The 20,003-nt window shown below is 52.8% G+C and overlaps 1 protein-coding gene across 1 annotated transcript in view; it reads right to left on the bottom strand.

Moving 5' to 3' along the window:
- The window catches only part of ITGB4 (integrin subunit beta 4), a 39,547-nt gene extending 25,200 nt beyond the window's left edge, over window positions 1–14,347 (bottom strand). The window contains exons 1-15 of the mRNA XM_065415319.1: window positions 14,328–14,347; window positions 14,096–14,190; window positions 13,404–13,486; window positions 11,978–12,079; window positions 10,344–10,548; window positions 9,744–9,840; window positions 8,662–8,833; window positions 7,649–7,912; window positions 6,843–6,932; window positions 6,542–6,664; window positions 2,950–3,117; window positions 2,167–2,243; window positions 1,700–1,911; window positions 612–715; window positions 53–151 (exon numbers count right to left, since the gene is read on the bottom strand). Coding sequence (XP_065271391.1) covers window positions 53–151; window positions 612–715; window positions 1,700–1,911; window positions 2,167–2,243; window positions 2,950–3,117; window positions 6,542–6,664; window positions 6,843–6,932; window positions 7,649–7,912; window positions 8,662–8,833; window positions 9,744–9,840; window positions 10,344–10,548; window positions 11,978–12,079; window positions 13,404–13,486; window positions 14,096–14,190; window positions 14,328–14,347 — 1,911 coding nt within the window. The remainder of the gene's footprint in view (window positions 1–52; window positions 152–611; window positions 716–1,699; window positions 1,912–2,166; window positions 2,244–2,949; window positions 3,118–6,541; window positions 6,665–6,842; window positions 6,933–7,648; window positions 7,913–8,661; window positions 8,834–9,743; window positions 9,841–10,343; window positions 10,549–11,977; window positions 12,080–13,403; window positions 13,487–14,095; window positions 14,191–14,327) is intronic.
- Between the last annotated feature and the right edge of the window lie 5,656 nt (window positions 14,348–20,003).

The raw sequence follows: 20,003 nt of genomic DNA on the forward strand, positions 1-20,003 counted from the left end.
GAGGGGATGCATTAGGAGTACTGGTCTCTGACCATCGAACTGGGAGCCTTACCAGGGAGTAGCTGATTTCACAGGTGAGGTCAGTGAACCGAGAAGGCTTGTCGCAGATGCACCTGCCGCATTCACATCTCCCACGGCCATTGCAGATCCCCTGCAGGAGTAGAGGGGGCCAGGATCAGCCTCTGACACTAGTGATCAGCCCTCACTTAGCTGGTAACAGAGGTCCTAGACCAGCGGCTCTCCTTCAGTGTTGCCCTGTCAACCTCTCCCCCACCCACGCATCCCCATCACTTACCCACAGTGACAACAGCTGGGATAAAAATGATACAGTCCATTGAATCCTCATGTGTCAGGGCAGGAGCTGATCATCAGCTGGGGTCAGGAAGGAACTCCCCCACTCATGGGATAGCACTGGGCTAGGGAGAGCATTGTGCCACCTGCAGCTGCACTTGCTTCTCTCAGGCCATCCAGCGCCCCAGCTTAATTGGATCCAGATCTCTCTCTAACCCCGAACCCTTTGGATCCAGGGTAGCAGGAAAGTCAGACCCAGCCTCCACCTAGTTTGCCCTCCCCCGCCCCTGCATGGCACAATCCTGCACTCAGTAACCTACCCCTTTGCTGTCGATGCAGGTGTCATTGCTTGTGGGGCATTCACAGCCAGGGCCCCCCCAGCCACTTTCACATGCACACTGACCCATGTAGCAGCGACCACGATCTGCAGAGAAAGAGCGGATGCTACAGGTGAGTGCTGAATTGGGCGGCATCTCTAGCTCCTGATCCCCTAAGGATATTCCTGCCTTCAACTCTCAGTCCCATGAGCCATCCCAGCTGCTCCCTAGAGGATTCCCTCACTGTATCTTAGATCGCTGGGCTTTGTCCCCTGGGGGAGAGGAAAAAGGATAGTCGCAAGCGTGGTGCGAAGAAGCAATTGATGATACTGATTACAGACCAGGGGCATGATCCAGTTTCATTCAGATCAATGGGCATCTTTCCATTCACTTCAATGAGGGGTGGGCCAGGATCCAGGGCTCTAATCAGACCTGAGCTGCACCGATCCTTCACTGTGGCCCTGGGTCCAAAGCAACTTTAAGGTTAGCAAAGCGCACTCCCTTCCTTGTGCTTTGCAGTGTGGCCTTCTGGCTCAGGATGTGTGGGGGGCCATGTCTCTCTCTAGTGGCTGGTTCTTAGTGCATAAAAGGATCTACTACTACTACTAGCGCCAGCTAAAGGAAATCTCCTGTAGCTCAAGGAGCAGAGGCCTCTCTATTCAGAGCCCCATGTCCTGGGTTCTCTCCCCAGCCTCTCTATGACCAGGAAGATTTGTTACAGGTGCAGGCTGAAAGCCAGGCTCTGTGTTGTATTTAGTATTTGTATTGAGCTCTAACTCTCAAGGGCTGTCTGGGTCACGCGAGCCGGTGGACAAGCTTTCGCAGCCATTCTAGGAAGTTACTGTTCCGAAAAGCTCTTTGCAGAGATGGGTCCTGACCCAACATTCCGGATCTAACCCCTGCACTGTGGGGCGTTTGCACATCTGGCGTTGAAGCTCACATCTTGAGGGGTGTGAATGGCAAAGCTCTGCGCCTGCTTCGCTACCAAAACCATGCTGCACCCGCCGCTGTCTGGGCAGCGCCCCACGGGAGGGAGCGGCAGGAGTCCCTGAGGCCAGCTAGCAGCTGCCAGCCTCTCAGCCCCCACTCACCATTGCAGAGGAAGCCGGAGGTGCGTGGGCACTGTAAGTTGTCAAACTGGCAGAAGTCACCCTCGTAGCGCTGGGTCAGGTCCTCAGAATAGCACTGGCATTTCCCACAGAGGCACTCGCCCCGCCCCGAGCAGGGCTCTGAGTCTCCAGGGCGGATGCAGGCCTGGTTGTCACTGGAAGAGGCTGTGGAACAGTCACACATGTCCCCTCGCCTGGCAGAGAGAGAGAGAGAGACACACCCACACTGAGAGGCCTTAGAAGCCAGAGGCACCACGGGGCCCATCAGGGGACAGATCCCTGGCATGTGAGCCAGTGGGGAGATTCACATCCACAGAAAGAGCAGCCATCACATACAGGGTGAGAAAGCCTAAGCCAAGATCTTTTGACCACCACTGATAACTGAAGCCCAGAGGAGGAGGTTTCCGGGACTGGGTCCCCTACAGAGCAGCGCTGGACAGGATCCTTACCAGCCCGGGTAGCAGACGCACTGCCCACAGACTAAGTCCCCGTTGGAACTGCACATGGCCGATCTAACCATCTTTTGCTGTAAACGAGAAAGAGACGGGACGTTACTGACCCTCCTCCAGAGACTCAGACCCAGTCACATGTCCCTAGAAGACAGACTAGCAGGCTCTAGGACCCTCTGCTGATGGCCCCCTGAGGGCACATGAAGAGAGGGCGGGTGGGGGGTGGGCAGATCTTCAGCAGGATATGAGGGGAGCTCTTTTTAGCAGGTACTGTATCCCTGGCTCTGTGCACGGGGCTGAAGCAAAATGTCTCCTTGGCCAGATTAGGAATCTGTTCCACAGGACGCTGGGAACAATAAACTCACTTCACTTGGGAAGCCTCCCTCAAAATGCCTAGAGACGCTGCCCGCAGCACCCCGAGCAGACACACCTGTAAACTCCATTCCACCCCCAGATCCCCAACGGTGAAACAAATCCACGGCCACCAAGCTCTTTGCAGTTGATACTACCCTGCTCACCCCAGCCATTCATGGCAGCAGCAAGGACAGATTTCCTGCTCTAAAAGCACAAACCCTGGCTACCTGAGCTAAAGTAGAATCTCCGTTAGCTGGTAGCTGCAAGGGGCATATGACACACAGTTGAGCAGTGAGGATCCCATCTAGTAGAGGGCAGTGGTGCTCACACACACTAGCCAATTCATTACAATCCCGGATCTGTATCAGAGCAGAAAACATCCCAGGATTTCCCCCGGAAGCAAAGACGGTGGGAGTGCAGCCTCCATACCTGTTCGCAGGGGCAGACATCACAGATGACGGAGGCGTCAATTTTCAGGCTGTCACTCAAAGAGGAGGGTTTCACATGGATTACCCCCTGCTGCTCTTTCTTGGGGAGGTTGCAGACGTGCTCCCCGCCCACGTACTCATGCGCTTTCACGCGCACCTTGAAGCTGCCCTGAATGGAAGAGACCCGTTTGTTAGCTGCCAGCAGCCAAACATCCCTTCTAGATCCAGCCGCTGCTCTGGTGGATTTGAACTGGCGGCCTGGAGGTGAGAGGCTGGGGACATTGTAAAGGGAAGGATAGAGACAGGTATTAAAAAAAAAACCCTCTCTCCTTTCCAGGACAATAGGACAATAAATGAATGGTGGGGAACTATCTTGCCCTGGCTGTAGAGGCTCGGCCTGCAAAGTACCTTCCGCTATTATTCATCTGTATTGCAGCAGCACCTAGAAGCCGCAATAATAAATGAGGGACCCCATTGTGCTAGGTGCTGTACAAACACACCACAAAACTGTCCCTGCTCCAAGGAGCTTAAGTCCAGCTGTTACTCTGGTAACACCAGGAACGTGCACATGCCAAAATTGCTGCTAACCTACACAAGACAGGAAGGACGCTAGCCTGAGACTCAGGAGACCTGGGTGCATTTCCCTGCTTTGAGAGAGACTCCCTGAATGACCCTGGGCAAATCACTTAGTCTGTGTGCCTCAGTTCCCCTTCTCTAAAATGGGGATAACAGCACTGCCCTACCTCACAGGGGTGTTGTGAGCATGGATACACTGAAGACTGAGGTGCTCAGATACCATGATGATGTGGGCCAGCTAAGTCTCCAAGACGGCTGGCATGAGGGTTCTCGGCGTGCACAGGAATGCAGGAACCACCTTTCAGAGGTTCGTTAATCAAGTGTTAAACGAGCTACAAGACTTTGCCCGAGTTTATACTGACGACATTGCACTGTTTAGCAGTTCTTGGTCAGATCACTGAAACCACTTGGGCACTGTGCTAACAAAACTCAGAGATGCAGGTCTTACTGTACAGGTGTCAAAATGTAAACCAGAAGTTGCTGAAGTTCCTTATTTAGGACACTGGTTGGGAGGTGGCCAAATTTCTCCTGATCCCCTGAAAGTGAAAGCTGTTGTCATCTGGCCTATGGCCCAGACTGAAAAACAAGTCCAGTCTTTGACAGCGTTGGTTAACTATTACCGCCGATTCGTGCACGTTTCAGTGACATTGTGTCTGCAGTCACAGACTTGTGCAAAAGCCAAAACCAAACAAAACAGGGTGGGGACAAAAGGTTTTGATGAGGTAAAGAAAATCCTGTCAGAAAAGCCTGTTCTGCCCTGTCCAAATTTTGACAAAATGTTTGAACTATGCACTGATGCATTGGACACTGGTTTGGGTGCAGCGGTGACGCAAACAGGGGGACGTAACAAAAAGCTTCCTGTCGCTTTCTGAAGTAAAAAACTGACACCCACTGAACAGAATTATTGTGTCATGGAAAAAGAATGTTATCCCATTGTATGGGATGTCAAACCGGTAAGGCCCTGTCTATTAACAGAAGGTTTAGGACCCTGACAGATCGATATCCACTGGTGTGGCTGCATCGAACCCAAGGTACTAATTCCAAACTGCTACACCACGCTCCAAGAACATGGCATGGAAACTGCAGATTAAGGGAAGAGAAAATATTATGGCAGATGTCCTGTTCAAGCAAGAGGGTTATGACCCGACACCTGCAGATCAGCCAGTGGCTGACCCTACTGTAAGGGAAGAGGTGTGACCTTAAGAGCCACTCAGTGCCAACTGGCAACGGGTTCACTATTGTGTAACAGCAACTCCTAACACGCCTGACAAACTCCCAACCATTAGCACACGGCTTTCATGGTATTTATCCATAAATGATGTCACATGAGGTCTCTAATAAAGGCTTAGGTCATAGTAGGGTGGCTAGGTGTCCGGTTTTCGACCTTAAAGTCCAATTGGAAAGGGGACCTGACGGTGTCTGGTCAGATCTACTGACTGGACAACCAAAGTCTGGTTACTGCATGCGGGAGAGGCGCCGAGTCATCACCCGCACCAGTCCCTACTCAGCCAGGGCCGCCTCCCACCTGCATCAGGCGGCTGCAGCTCCCAGTCAAGTCCCTCCTGACCCTTACAGGGAGTGGGGGAGAGGGGGAAAGAGAAGCGAATGGGGGTGGGGGCTCAGGGGAAGGGGCAGAGCAGGAGCGGGTCCTCGGGGGAAGGGGCAGGGCAGGGGTGAGGCCTGGTGGGCAGAGGCAGGGCAGGGGCAGGTCCTTGCGGGGAAAGGGGCGGGGAAGGAGAGGTTCCGGCACTCCTGCTCGAGTGTCCGGTTTTTAAATATTACAAAGTTGGCAACCCTATGTCATAGTGATCTTCATAATTGTTGTGATGTGTACGTATTGATGGTATTTTAAAAGTTATGTATGTATGTACTGTACCACGGACATATGTTCATAAAGTCTGAATCAGGGCAGGGTTGACAAACAAGTTTCTGCCAGACACAGGGTGTATATTGACTCGTCTGCCTTGGTTGACGTGTAAATTAAGCATTGTAAGCAAACACAATGGAAGTGCCCCAGTTGCAGACAAAGTCAGCATACAGATGTGAGGTCAACACACCAGGAGGGGTCATCCCAATTCTGGGGACAAACAATGAATTTGCGGGAGGAGGAGGGGATATAAGAAGAAGGCAAAAGGAAGCCTCTTTATCCTTCACTGAGGAAGCAAAAGGACAGCGCTTTTTGCATTCATGAAAGGGGGATCCCGGCCAGTTGGTTGGAGATGCTGGAAGATTGCTTTGGGTGAGATCAGCATCTTTAGACAGAAGCTTACTCTGTTATGTTTAGACTCTAGGACGGGGTGGCCAACCTGAGCCTGAGAAGGAGCCAGAATTTACCAATATACATTGCCAAAGAGCCACAGTAATACGTCAGCAGCCCCCCATCAGCTCCCTTCCCCGCCCGCTCCCAGGACCTCCCACCCACCGGCAGCCCTCCCCACGCCTCCCGATCAGCTGTTTCGTGGCATGCAGGAGGCTCGGGCAGGTTCAGGGGAGGAAGCGGGAAGGGGTGGAGTGGGGGCAGGGCCTGTGGCAGAGCCAGGAGTTGAGTAGTGAGCACCCCCCCGGCACACTGGAAAGTTGACGCCTGTAGTTCCAGCCCCGGAGTCGGTGCCTATACAAGGAGACGCATATGGCTCTAGGAAGAGCGCTCTACTTTGTTTTACACGTAACCATCCTGTTTCCATTATCCTTACTCACTGTCTCTTCAATCTTAATCTTTGATAATAAACTTCAGATTGTTTTCACTATAAATATATCTCAGTGCACTGATGTCCTATAGGAGCAAAGGGATTCAGAGGGGGGTGCATCTACTGGTAACCCACAAGGCAAAGTTCGGTTGGCATAGCCCAGAGAAGATTGCTTGGGTGGCTGACAGCTGGTGGTGTCAGGGAGCTGACACCCAGTGCAGCACAAGCAAGTCTCTCTCACGCTGGAGGTAGGGAGGTAACAAGGTGACTCACAACCCTGGGCACCCTAAGAACCATTACAGACGGATTGAAGCTCAGCGTAGGACTTACCACTTCCCCTCGGGTGACATGGAACGACCCAGACTCTGTCTTTTTATATTTCAAGGAGGTAAATTCTGTCTTCATGGACTTAGGGACTGAGTCAGCCCGGATGTCCATCTTGGAACGGATACGCTGGGATGGAAGAACAAAAGGTAGATCCCAACAGCACTTATCTTCAGCGCATAACCCATCCACGCCACCCCTTCTCGCCTGCCCCACTGCTCTTTCCCTGGCAGAATGCTCCCCCTAGCCAGCTGCCCAGTGGCTTGATTTTGTGAGCTAGACCGACACCCCAGAGGTCATCTCTTACCTCGAAAGCCATGCGAATCAGCTCCACGATATTGGAGGAGTCTTCCTGCAGCACCCCGATTTCCGAGATGGGGAAATACTTGTGCAGCTTCTGAAAAACAAAGGGAGAGGAAGCTAAGCCACAAACCCTTGCAGGAATATTGCGGTTCCGGAGACACCCTTGCAAGGGTTCATTTCCATAAACCAGCAGCAAAGGTAGCAGAGCCCTGCCTTCAGGCTACGAACAGCCAACGGGAGTTTGTGCTGGAGCTGACAGCTGGTGCGTGGCGTTTCTCTGAAGCCTGCCTAAAGCGAGACATCCCTGGCCCCATCTTGCTCAGGTAGTTTAATTCACTTCTTAATAAAAAGCAGCGGCTTCCCCCATTTCACCTCCAGATTCAGAGCGAGCATCACTCCGAACACAACGACGGTGAAGCAGCACAGTGGGGAATGGAGCCCCCCTCACATCCCAACCCACTGCCTCAACCTGGAGCCCCCTCCCGCACTCTGAACTTCTCATTTCTGGCCCCACCCCGGAGCCCACACCACCACCCGGAGCCCTCACCCCCTCCCACACCCCAGCCCCCGGAGCCAGCCCAGTGAAAATGAGCGAGTGAGTGTGGGTGGGGAGAGCGAGCAACAGAGGGAGGGGGGATGGAGTGAGTGGGGGCGGGGCCTCGGAGAAGGGGGGTGGGATCTCGGAGGAGGGGCGGGGCAAGGCAAGGGTGTTCGGTTTTGTGCGAGTAGAAAGTTGGCAACCCTACCCATGACCATTGCCTTAACTCCCTGCGCCTCCCACCCAGCCGTCTGCCCGCCCACCCCTTTCACCTCGTAGTAGCTGTAGGAGTGGTTGGTGACGGCGAAGATCGGGATGATGTTGTGCTGGCCCAGCAGGCGCACCAGGGTGGGCACGGAGGGATAGTCCTGCTTGGTGTCGTAGGTGTAGGTGCCCGCTCGGTTCAGGTGACACTGCTCATCATTCCTCGGCAGGATCCCTGACAGGACGTTGGTGCCGTCAGCTTCATAGTGGAAGGCGGACTCGGTGGAGAACACCAGCAGGTGAGTGCTGTCAGTCCGCCAGCCGATTTTCTCCTAGGGCCAGAGGGAAGGAGGGTGAGGGGCATTTCATTCACTTGCCCATCAAACACAATGCACAGGGCCAGTCTCCAGCGAGCACGCTAGCGGTGGCAGGCAAGGCTTTTCAGAGCATGACACCCGACTCCTCACTGAAAGTCAAGGGGTCTCTGGGTACCTGACTCTGTTCATAATCCCCGCCTTCGCTGCTAGTGCACACGTCCAACTGCCACGCAGCCCAGGGAATTCAAAAACGGCAGAGATGAAAGGGTTAGCCCCCTTCCCTGCTCCCCCAGTGCACATCTCCCACCGAGCCTCTGGGGTGGTCCAGGTAGGTCCAGCCGCAGCGGAGAAGCGGGCTGTTTCCTGGATATATCTGGCAGGGCGCTAGCCTGCTGATAAGGGAAATATCCGTTTCCCCAGCCAGAAAACCTGCTGCCACGACATGCTGGCCTCTGGGGAGCAGATCCACATAACCCTAGGAACAAGGGAACAGCTCAGAGGGTGAGGGGACCCAAGGGGAGCACCGCAGACTGGAGGCACCTTCTCAGTGGGGTTTACTCTAGGAAGACGAGACAAGCTGCCGTCTCAGCAACAGCAGCAGGTGCAGCGGACTGGCCATCCTGGGAGAGCAGTAGCTCCCACCAGGTATGGCCCTGAGTTCTGGGCTCGGGTTAGCCACATTGCTAGTCACCTATCCCACCTGCTGTCTCTCTCCCAAACAACACACAAACCATCTAAAAGGAGCCAGCCCCCTCCACGCTCACCTTGCAAACAGCCGTCTGCAGGATGGCATCAAAGCCCCCCTCCGGGGCGTCCAGGTTGCCGGAGATGCGCTCTTTCATCAGCTCCTGGCTGAAATGATGGATGTTGCTGGTCAGGCGGATGACGTTCTTGAAGGAGAAGGGCGAGTCGGCATCCCTCCAGGGCTCTCGCAGCCTGATGGAGAAAAGGGAAAGCAAGGACTTTCAAATGGGGCTTGGCTACTGGAGTCATCAAGGGATTACCACAAATGGTGCCGTAAACGTGTCTGGCACAGAGCAAGGTACTGCCCCTGCAACCCACGGCAAGGCATGGGACAAGAGGGTGTGCAAGGAAGGGCCCTGCTTGAGGATCACTGGTGAGAAGATAGAGGAGATCCCTGGAGGAATTGGTGCAGAAAGAAAGATTAGAAGCAGGAGAGAAAGGTGGTCCCAGAACGAAGAGTCCCTTTTCCAGTTGGCGGGGCAGCACAAAGGCATGAAGCTGAGAGGTCCAAAAAGTGACATGAGGAGCAGGGAGGTGAGATGACTGGGAGGAGCACTGGCAGTGAGAGCAGAGACGTGAGTGGGAGCAAGATCACGTAGGGCTCTGAAAGCACCCAGTCATCTAGTCTCCTGAGGGTGGTAATACTTTGGTCTAATTCTGGTTGTTGGCTTAGCATGGAAGTGACTGGATGGTGTTTAGTGATATACAGAAGGCCAGACTAGATCATCTGTTCCCTTCTGGCCTTAACCTCTACAAGAGAATGTGCAGCTTGAATTTATTGTTGTAGGAAAGGGGAAGCCAAGGATGGGAACCAAGGAGTGGGGCCGATGTGGGCTTGTGGCAGGACAGGCAGCAGATGGCATTAGCTGTGGTGTTTGGGAGACACCAGCGCGGAGGGCGGGCAGGAGATGGCATTAGCCGTGGTGTTTGGGAGACACCGGCGCGGATGGCAGGAAGGCAGGAAAGGAGAGGTTTGCAATTATCAAAGAGAAGAAACCGGGACGGGGGTTTGAGCACTGGAGACTGCGGAGCGGGGGAGCCAATGAGGAGACAGACTAGCGTTCCCTGACCAATCTCATCGAAGCCTCTCAGCTTCACTTACTTCTCAGGTCTCATGTCTGTTTGTGGAGCCGAGACTTTGTCCACAAACTTGCCAAATCCGATGGTATAATTGGAGGTCAGGTCTTGCAGGAATCCCGCTGGCAGGGGAGGGAGGGAGAGAGAGCAGTGAGCTGGGATGCACTGGCAGGGTCGCAGCTGAGACCAGAGCCCTTTTCCCATCACCTTCACATGGAGCTGTTCTGAATGCCACGCCTCAGGTAAGGCTCCTCACTAGTGCAAGGACTTATGGGATGAGGGGAACAGAGCATCTGGGTCATTGGGCACCACACAGAACACACCAGCTCTCTAGGACACTGGTTTTCAGCTTTTCTTAGTACAAGACTAGAAAAGAGGACTCATGCTGTAGTGCAGCGAGGGCAGAAGGAACACTCCAGGTGGGGAGAGGGACCCCAGGCCAGAAAGAGCCAGGTGCGTCACTAAGCAGCGAGGGCCAACGACAAACACCTGGTGGCCAGATGCACACAGCCCCTCTGCCGGTTGTGTTACTCTTCCCTGCCCTGGGTGGAGATTCTCTGCCCATGCTGCCAGTAGGGGGACTTGGCTTCCCTTCCTCCCCTAGCATGCCTTGCTCCAGCCTCACCTAGCTTCTGGCCCATCTCTTTGAGGTTGTTCAAGTCATCAGACATGGAGTAGGAGAAGTCCATGAGGATGTAGAGATCCACAGGGCTCTCGAGGGGCTGGAAGACGTCCATGTTGAAGCTGGCCTCCTCCCCAGCTCTCAGCCGCATGAACATCCGCTGTGGGGACACCTGGGTTTTCTTCAGAGACGTGTCGATGCTAAAATTCTGCCAGGGGAGAGAACGGGAAATGGTTAGCGGAGCAGCAGAGGAGATTCACCCTGGTGCTTGCGATGGGAAGCAGGGGTAATAGCTGGTGTGTGGTGAACAAGGGGTTAACTTTCATTCTCCTTCCCCTTGCACGTGCTATGGGGAAGGGCATCTGGGGACACATGGCGGGACTGACGCCAGTGGGAAACCCCTGCACCCAGGTGAGTCTGGGTTAACCCCCCAGCTGGATATGTCTGTTTATTTTTGTGCTAACTGAGGTGGATTGCTTCTTATCCGTGTGATTTCTAAGGACAGGCCCTCGCTGACTGTGCCCGGACGTGTCTAACCTACCTGAGGACTAGGAGCTTTGAGAATAGTTTATTCTGCTGCCCTGTCAGCACGAAGGATGGTTCTTCCATTGCCCACCCCACTCCAGCTGCACCAGCGTTGGCAAGGGGAAGCCCCAGAGAGGCCATGTTGATTGGGCAGGGTGCGAGGACCATGCTAGGGCGCCAGCAGCTGGTCTACATTAGGGCTGAAGGAGCTACACTGTATGAGAGCAACAGAAGGGAGAGGTTGCCCCAAATTCTCCATGTCGACGAGGCCTTGGTGCCCTTTGTGGTGGGGTGGGTGTGGCCGTTACCCCTTTCCACAAGGAACTGTGCTGTGATCCCAAACTCATTTTGGGTAGGCTGCCAAACAGGCATCAGGGCTTCCAATCAATAGCTGTCAACTGGAGCTGGGCCACATGGGTCAAATGTTGACGTCATTGTTTCCAATAGGGCGGAAAAAGATCCAGGACGTTTTCCCAACATTTCCCTGCCCCTCCCCCATGTCCTGACCCACTCAGGGGTCAACCTTGGCTAAATTCCAACTGGCGCCCTAGAGGTGAAAGGTTGTGTTATCCCATTACCCACGCCAGAGTTAGCCCGTCGAGCTGCATCACCCGCTCCTGCATTTCTAACAGAGCTTGACACGCGCGGCTCTTTTTGTTCATGCATCTGTTTCACCAGCAGGGCTTTGAGAATGGGGTATGTTAATCAGCTAGCAAAGGGCGTAGCCTGTTTTTGAGTAGGCCTTATGTAAACAATAGCTGCTGGTATTTATATTCGCCTAGCCGTGTGAAATTGCAAAGAAGTATTTAGGAATCTGGAGGGGGTTCTCTCAGCAGATTATAACAACTAGAAGGTGAGGTTCGGGTAGGGTGACCAGATGTCCCGATTTTATAGGGACAGTCCCGATTTTTGGGTCTTTTTCTTATATAGGCTCCTATTACCCCCCACCCCCATCCCGATTTTTCACACTTGCTGTCTGGTCACCCTAGGTTCGGGACACGCTGATGCCCCTTGAAGAGCTGTCCGAAGGCAATCAAGTGAAAAGCTCATCAAGGAAATGAGAAGCAGAACATTGGTGGATTATCTCCAGGGTTCAGGTGCTCTTTGCTCACCTGCTGCACCAGCATCTCTCCTCTCACGTACACAATGCTGGCCCCGCTGCAGCCATAGCTCACCAAGTTGTCTCTCAGGTCACAGCGGGATTCTTTGAAGGTCTGTGACCACAGGAGAGGAAAAACCACAGAGTTAGGAAATAAACAGAGCCCCGTGCGGACGGGAAGCATTTCGGGGGTCAGGCAGCCGGCCCCTCCTCCGCTAGGCTGGGAGCGGGCAGGAGTGGAAAAGGCTCGCCTGGGCAGGCGTTTCAGTTTCATGAGAGACTGCCCCTCGGACACCTCTCTGTCGCAGGCCCCAGCTCCCGTCCCGTTCGTGAAGACCAGGGTGTTCAGCCAGTCAGCCCTCTCCCCCTGCAAACACTGAACCCCTGGAGAGCATAAAACAGATACTGAAATGTCATCTTAGCTAGAAAAGAGGGAGTCCCCCACCTGTTCATTCTTCCACCTCTCCCACATTGTGGTCTATGCTAGCGGTCTCTGTGCTTCACCCGCCTGTGTTTTACATCCCATTGCCTCTCTGCTCCCTCTCCCCCTCTACTGAGCCAAGGATCAGGCTTATCTGAAATTACAACAAATCCCTCTTACAAGTTCCTCACCTGTCCTCATTTCCTGCATTCTTGGGTCACTTGAGTCCCTCCTCTCTCTGCCCCCACCTTCCTTTCTCTCCCACACACAGAGCCAGCACCTCTCGCGTTGTCTACTCTGTGCACCCCCTCCCCCCCACCTTGCTGGGGCCGGGGCCCTGCTACCTGCCAAGGCAGCTCTGCAAGAAATGCTTTTGCTCTCTTGCCACTGGGCTATCCAGCTCACGTCTGGGCAGATCTGCACCGTGGTAACTTGTGCCATTGGACTGGAGAGACGGGGGACCAGAAGGCAGTGGGGCAATTGTTTTGTCTGGTCACGGCCCAACCCCTCCTCTCACAGGACCCAAATGCCCATCCCTCGCTCTCATTCCAGAGTTGGGGGTTGGTGTCTATCCCTGAGCAGCCAGAGATCCCTGCTCTGAGCCCACCACAAACTGACCCCCTCCCTGGGTTATACTGCCGCCAGGTCCATTTCCCTTTGGACCCATTTCTTGAGGAAGCAGAATCTAAAGGAGCCTCTTATGCAGCTCCCCTAGCAGGGAGGCTCTCCGGCAGTCTGAGCAGAGGGCTGCACAGAGGAGGCGGCAGGTCAAAAGAGACACGGGCCTGAGCCAAAACCTTGGAATACCCCCAAACTGTCTGTGAGTGACAGACAGAGACAGCCTGGAGCCACGTTTCCAAAGCCGGGATCCAGCCTATTAGAAGGAGAGGGCTCAATCGTGAAAGCTGGATCTAAACACAGGTTCCCTCTCTTGAATGCTGATGGGGGGGCCTCTCTCTAGTGAACGGCCACGTGATCACACTGTGCGTGACAAGGTCCTGGGAGGGGAGGCGCTCACCTCGTCCGTGCAGTAGGAGCAGTCCTTGCTCACTCGGATACACTCTGTGCAGCTTCTTGCTCTGGAGGCCACGCAGCGATTAACTAGGAGGCAAGATCCAACGCATCAAGAGCGGAAGAAGCCAGCCCGACCTTGGAAAGCAAGAAGGGGCGAGCCACGAACAGAGGGGCTGGGCCTGCTCCTAGTCAATAGGAGTTTTATCGCAGACTTAGTGGGAGCTGGCTCAAAACCAGAGACAGCGTGTATGTCCAGGGCCGCCCAGAGGATTCAGGGGGCCTGGGGCAAAGCAATTTCGGGGGCCCCTTCCATAAAAAAAAGTTGCAATACTTTAGAATACTATATTCTCGTGGGGGCCCCTGCAGGGCCCGGGACAAATTGCCCCACTTCCCCCCCCATCGGGCGGCCCTGAGTATGTCAGAGAACAACGGAAGCAAGCTATGGAGCAACTGCACACAAAAGAACTAGGAGAACTATTGTCTTGGATAGCGCCAGGGCCTAGCAGACAAGACACCTGGGTGCTACCCACAAGCTCTGCATTTCAGGAATGATTGGAATAGGAGCAGATACAAGGCGGCCGGCTTAGCAGGCCAGGAGAAGGCAGCTGGAGAGGCCCGTGCCCCAGACCTCCCAGGGCCAAGGACTTCAGCAGTGTAACCAAATAGGAGAGAGAGACACAGAAGAGCTGAACTTACTTCTGGTTTTTTGGCACAGGCATACGTCACAGACCATGACCAACAGGAGCAGCCCGGCCCACGTCCTTTGGAGCAGCACGTCCATCCTCTTCCTCCTGGAAATGCACCAGCCAACAATGTTACAACCTCCCCTGGGGTGTGTGTGGAGTTTTATATTGGGGATAACCCATGCAAGGCATCCAACACACGAGCAATCACAGCCGAGCAGCCGTGGGGCTGCAGAGGACTCTACCTCCAGACAGGTTCGAGCATGGGGCGATAGGCAGAGCCCCCACAAGGAGGAACACCCCCCACCACACAGACAGGTGTGTGTGTGTGGGGGGGATTTTATACTGGAATTAACCCATGGGATACTGGAGGACAGGAGAATGAAGCAGGGTCTTTAGTTTCCCAAACAGGTGTTTCAGCTTTAAAGCGCCAGTGATCTGTGCAAATGGGTTGAATATCCCAATGCATCCCTGTGTGTAGTGCCCTCATGCTGGCAGCAGCCACTGCCCTGTTCAGCACAGATTTTATTGGGTCACCTTTCCCTGGCAGGCTCGCTCATATCCAGGAACACGCTGTGCTCTGGGACTGGGGCCCAGAAGGGGCCCGAGAACGATGCCTAGCAGCAGGGAGGTCTGGTCAGCAGTCTGTGAATAGGAAAATGCCCAGCCCCGTAATATCAGGCGGTGCTGCAGGTCTGGTGTGAGGTACATCAGCAGAGTGGCAGGACAAACAGATGGGGGCTGTGGGCTTGGGATCCAAGTGCCCTAGCAGAGCTGCCTGGGGAGGCATGCACAAGACTTGCCTGGCTCTGGAGAGCTATTCTCAGTCTCTGCTCAGGAGCGGACCCAAGCAATCTCCCCTCCCCTCTCTTAGCTGCCCACTCCTCCCTTCACAAAGATCCTCCTTTCTCAGGCGTCGCTAGGTGTTTTAAAGGCTCCAGTAACCGCTGGTTCTTCCGCACCCTTCTCAGCAGAGCTACAAACACTTATAGTTCTCTGCCTTCCAGCCCCAACTAAGGAGGAGAAGCCACTAGCACTGACTGTCTCCACCATCCCTCTGTAGCCTGGGGACCAACAATAGGGTAGGCCATGGCTAATCAGAGCCCAGTGCCAGTCAGCCTGTTAGAGCAAAGGTCAACTATTTGCCTATTATCCCAGATGTACCCTGTTTTCCCGCAAGTAGCTGCTTTCCCATACATTGCACAAGATAATCAATCAAGGAAGTCCAACAGATGTATCCTATTTACCCCTAGAAAGGAACTTAAAATTCCTTAGGTTAGCAGAATGTATGCACGCTAAGTTGTTTGTTTCTGTGTATAAAAAAGGCTTGCTCTGTGCTTGCAAGTGTGTTCTTCCCTCTGGCAATAGTCGAGGGGGACACCCACTCAGCTGACTGATCAATAAAGAACTTGAAGCCGTCTTCTAGACTCCCGTGCCTCCTTGGGGTAATTGGGCAGCTCCAGGGGGGAAACGAGCCCATTTGGCTAACAAGCCTGCATGACTCACTGCCAGAGCAAATACCTTCTTTTCCTGGGGTCAGGGCCCAGTGCTCTAATGAAAGACGGAGAAGGAAAAACAAGATACCGAATTCCTCCTTTTGGCTATTTTCTATTGTACTAAGAATTTCCAGAATGGCACCAACCACCCTGGCAAGTGCCAGACTTCCACAGTGAACCCTGATGTTTGGCCCCGTGACAGGCTATTGAACCAATTTGCATCCTTGAGAGCCAGTGAAGAGCAATTTACACCCTCTGTCTGTTCCAAAGCTGCAGCCTCACTGAAGTCAAACTCGTTGCAAAACATTGACTTGTTAAATCCTGTTTCCTGTGGCCATGCATGAACTTGCAATATTTTATTCAGCCACTAGATGTCTCTGGCTACTGCATAGCGCTCCAGATGGGGTGTGGAGCCCCCAGGGAAGCAAAGGAGACAAAACTAGAGCTTTGCAGAAGCTCATTTAGGAGTTTGTGGTTGTAGTTGTTTTCTATTATAGACACCTCCTCTGCCAGGAGGACTGTGATTCCCTGTATTGTTACATGTAGGCAGTAACATTAAAAAAGTCAAGGCCAAAGTCTAGTGTAAGGTACTAAAGCACCTCGAGCTAGAGGATGCAGGCACTGTGCAAGGTTGACTCGCACAACAAAGATTGCCTGGGGCTAGTTGGTTTGGTTCTCCATCTCAGGGTAATCCATGCTCCTGAGCATGATGTTAAAATATCAAGAGGCTGTAAAACCCTTTAAAGCAGGAAACTTTCAGGAAGGTGGGAATGACACGTCTTGGATGATCACATACAGCAGCAGCTCACCAGTTCCCACTGGGAGACCATTCAGAAGAACTGGGCATTGTGAACTAGCTGGTAAGGGCCTCATATAAAACCGTCTGTAATCAGCAGAAAGACTCCCGTTGACTTTATGGGCTTTGGGCCAGGCGTAGATCCTGCAAAGACTTGCCTCCAGGTCCCTTCCCGCCCTACCTCTCTATAGTTCTGTGGTGAGTTGCTCCATTGAAGCCAAGCCAACAGAACCGTTCACAGTGTATAACGCTGAGCATGTGCATCAGTCTGCCGGATCAGGGCCTCCCCACGCAAGCACTGGCCTCTCCCTCTTGGTGTTATACTGCGCTCTTCATTAGAGCGCCTGGATAACATGACAAGATGTACTTGGTTCATGTACCTTGCTGCTGTGGCTTAAGCATTCAGTCCCACTGGTTTATCATCAAGACACCCATCATGCTGGCTGTAGTTTAAAGTGAATTTAGAGCTGGTGGAAGATGCTAGGTTGACAGCCATGGAGATCAATGTCCTCTGGTTACTCACAGCTGTGGCTTCCTGCCCTGACTCCCTGGCAGTGCATTTCACCCCGACCTGCAGGCACCCATCTCTAAGGAGTCCGAGGATATTTCAACCTCTGCCCCCATTCAGACTTTGGTGCTTCTGCTGTCACTGCCAGCAAAGCTCCAGTTAATGCCAGGTGCCATTAGGCACTGCACTGAGACGACCATCTCATTTGGCACCAGATGGTAACAGTTTCCAATTACTACTGAGCGGGAATGGTTCTGAACTGGGGAAAGTCTCCCTTTCCCATGAGCTGCCTCCTGCCCTCCTGAGCCCCAGTCCTGATGACAGGATTGTAACGAGAGGCAGGGAAACACCAGTTGCTCAGACTCTCCAGCAACAAGCGCTATAGAAATGCCTTGAAACACCATCCACAATTGAGACCCAAAGGATGGGCCCTCTTCCCAAGCCAGCAGGAGAAAGCACAGAGGTAAACCTCTCTGCACTGCCACTACCAGCACTCAGCAAAACCCACTCCACAACACATCTAAAGAGCCCATGGCCATTGTGAAGACCCTGCATGTGATGCCCGCTATGTCACACCGGCACCAGCGTTGGCATGCCAAGCTCACAGATATATATAGAACTCCAGAGGAGGGAGGGTACTTCGATTGTTTAGAGGAAAGACAGGAAAGAACCATTAGGGGAGAGTTTGAGTCACCATGTGCTATTCAGTGCCTTGGGCACACAGGCTGCCATCAAGTCATGGTGAGCGGTTAGATAAAAGACAATAAAATCCAGCCCCATTTTAACAGCGATGTTGCCATGCAACAGACCAGGGAACGTGGACAGTAATTCCCAGCATGGCTCGTACGTGTCTGTAGGAACCCCGTTAGACAGTGCGCTCTTCAGGGCATGGGCTGTGGTCTCCTACTAGGTTTTTGTATTGCACCTAGTACAATGGGTCTCTGACTCAAATGGGGTCTCCAGGCACTACTGTCATACACATAATAAGGAGTGCTGTAGCCCCCACTTTTCCCGCTAGCGCTTCTCACCTAGCTACCCTAGATGTTGCAGAGTAGGTTCAGTGCTCAGCCCTGCCCGGTCAGATCAACGTGGGGACATCCTGGGGCAGGGCTGGCTCTAGGCACCAGCAAGCCAAGCACGTGCTTGGGGCAACAATTTCTGGGGCGGCATTCCGCTTTTTTTTTTTTTGCTTGGGGCGGCAAAAAACCTAGAGCCGGCCCTGCCCTGGGGGAAACAACCCAAACACACCCCAGGCTCGCCAAGAAGGATCACAGCTGCCCAACAACAGGTCAGACCATTTCAGAACCCCGATGAACTACCCAGCGCACGGAGAGGGAGAGCAGGAGTTAAAGGCAGGAGATGACTGTGTCTTAACAACCCTGGTGTGTTTTGAATTCTCCTTTTGTCTCACATTTCCTCTTAGCCAGTGAAAACGGCTCCAAACCCCTGCGAGGAAGTGAAAATTTTTCAGTGGGAAAGATTTGTTAGAGTTTATTCTCCCTGCACTCACTAGCAGATGCGTGGTCTGCTACGCTTTTGGTTTCTCCCTTTTCCAAAGGTGCAGCTTAGGAAAGAAGTAGCTCTGGCCAGTTCTAGCGCCGGGGACGCAAGAGGGTGCAGCAAGCAGGGCACCAGACTGGGAGCCCAGAGACCTGGGATCTTAATCCTGACTCTGCCATTAACTCGCATTGCAAGTTTGGGCAAGTCACTTCAAGAAGGGCTGTGTAGATAGAGTACTGGACTGCGACTCAGGTAGACCTGGGTTCTAGTCCCAACTTTGGTATTAGCCTGCTGGGTGACCTTGAGCAAGTCATTTTGCCTCTGTGTCCCAGTTTCCCCACTTGTAAAAGGGGAATAATGACACTGACCTCCTTTGTGAAGTGCTTTGAGAGCTACTGATGAAAAGCATTAGATAAGAGATGGGTATTAATTATCTCTATGCTTCAATTTCTCCAGCTGTAAAATGGGAATATGAATGCCATATACAAGTTGTATTACTGTAGCAGTAGAAATTCCCAACCGCAATCAGGGCTTGTTTGTACTAGGTGGTGCACATACACACTATAAGATATAGTCCCTGCCCTGAGGAAGTTACAGCTTAAATAGACAAGATGATTTGCAGAGGGCGGCTGCTCCTCTTTTAAAAGTAGGTGGGTGCCTCACTTGAGCCACCTTAGTCTTGGCCAGAGTCTGCTCCTTGTACCTTTACTGAACCAATATGGCCGTACCAGCTGGCGAGATGGGTTAGGCGTAAACCTGACAGGATGCTGCATCTGGGTTCCAGGACAGTTTTAATGGAAGAAAGGTCCATGTGTGCAGCCCTGGCTGGAAAGGGGAGCTCCTCCTCCCAACAAACGTGAAGTGCATCATGAATAGAGGCACAGACCAATGACGTATTAATACGTGCACAAGAGCCAGAGGTGCTTGAAGATCGATGTCCTTGAAAGGCATCATATCTCAATAAGTACCCTAAGAATTGCTAGACTGGATCAAACCTGAAGTTCATCTAGTCCAGCATCCAGTCTCTGACAGTGGCCAGCATTCGATGCTTCAGAGGAAGGTGCAAGAAACCTCGCATTAGGCAGATGTGGGATAATCTGTCCCCCATGTTAGGTTTCATGCTAATCCCGAATAGAGATTGGTTTAAACCCTGGTGCATGAGGTTTAATATCCCTTGCAGGATTTATTAGCATTAACTATAACTCTGGATATTCTTATCCCTATAAATGTCCAGCCCCTCTTTGAATAGCGCTAATTTTTTGGCTTCAGGAACATCCTGTGACAACAAATTCCACACTTCGTTTGTGTGTTGTGTGAAAAAGCATTTGTTTTATTGGTTTTGAATTGGTCACTTTTAAATGTCATTGAATGCCACTTGTTCTTGTGATATAAGACAGGGAGAACTAAACTCCTGACCTACCGTCTCTAAACCATTCATTATTTCATACACTGTCATCATGTCTCCTCTTCTTCATCTTCTTTCTAAAGTAACAATCCCAGGCTTTTCCATTTCTAGTCAGAGGAGAGTTTTTCCAAGCCCTGGATCATTCCTATCACCCTTTTCTGAACCGCCTCCAGTTCTCCCACATCCTTTTTGAGATGGGGGGGATGAGTACTGCAC

The sequence above is a fragment of the Emys orbicularis genome, chromosome 13 (assembly GCF_028017835.1).
Source record: "Emys orbicularis isolate rEmyOrb1 chromosome 13, rEmyOrb1.hap1, whole genome shotgun sequence".
Lineage (NCBI taxonomy): Eukaryota > Metazoa > Chordata > Testudines > Emydidae > Emys > Emys orbicularis.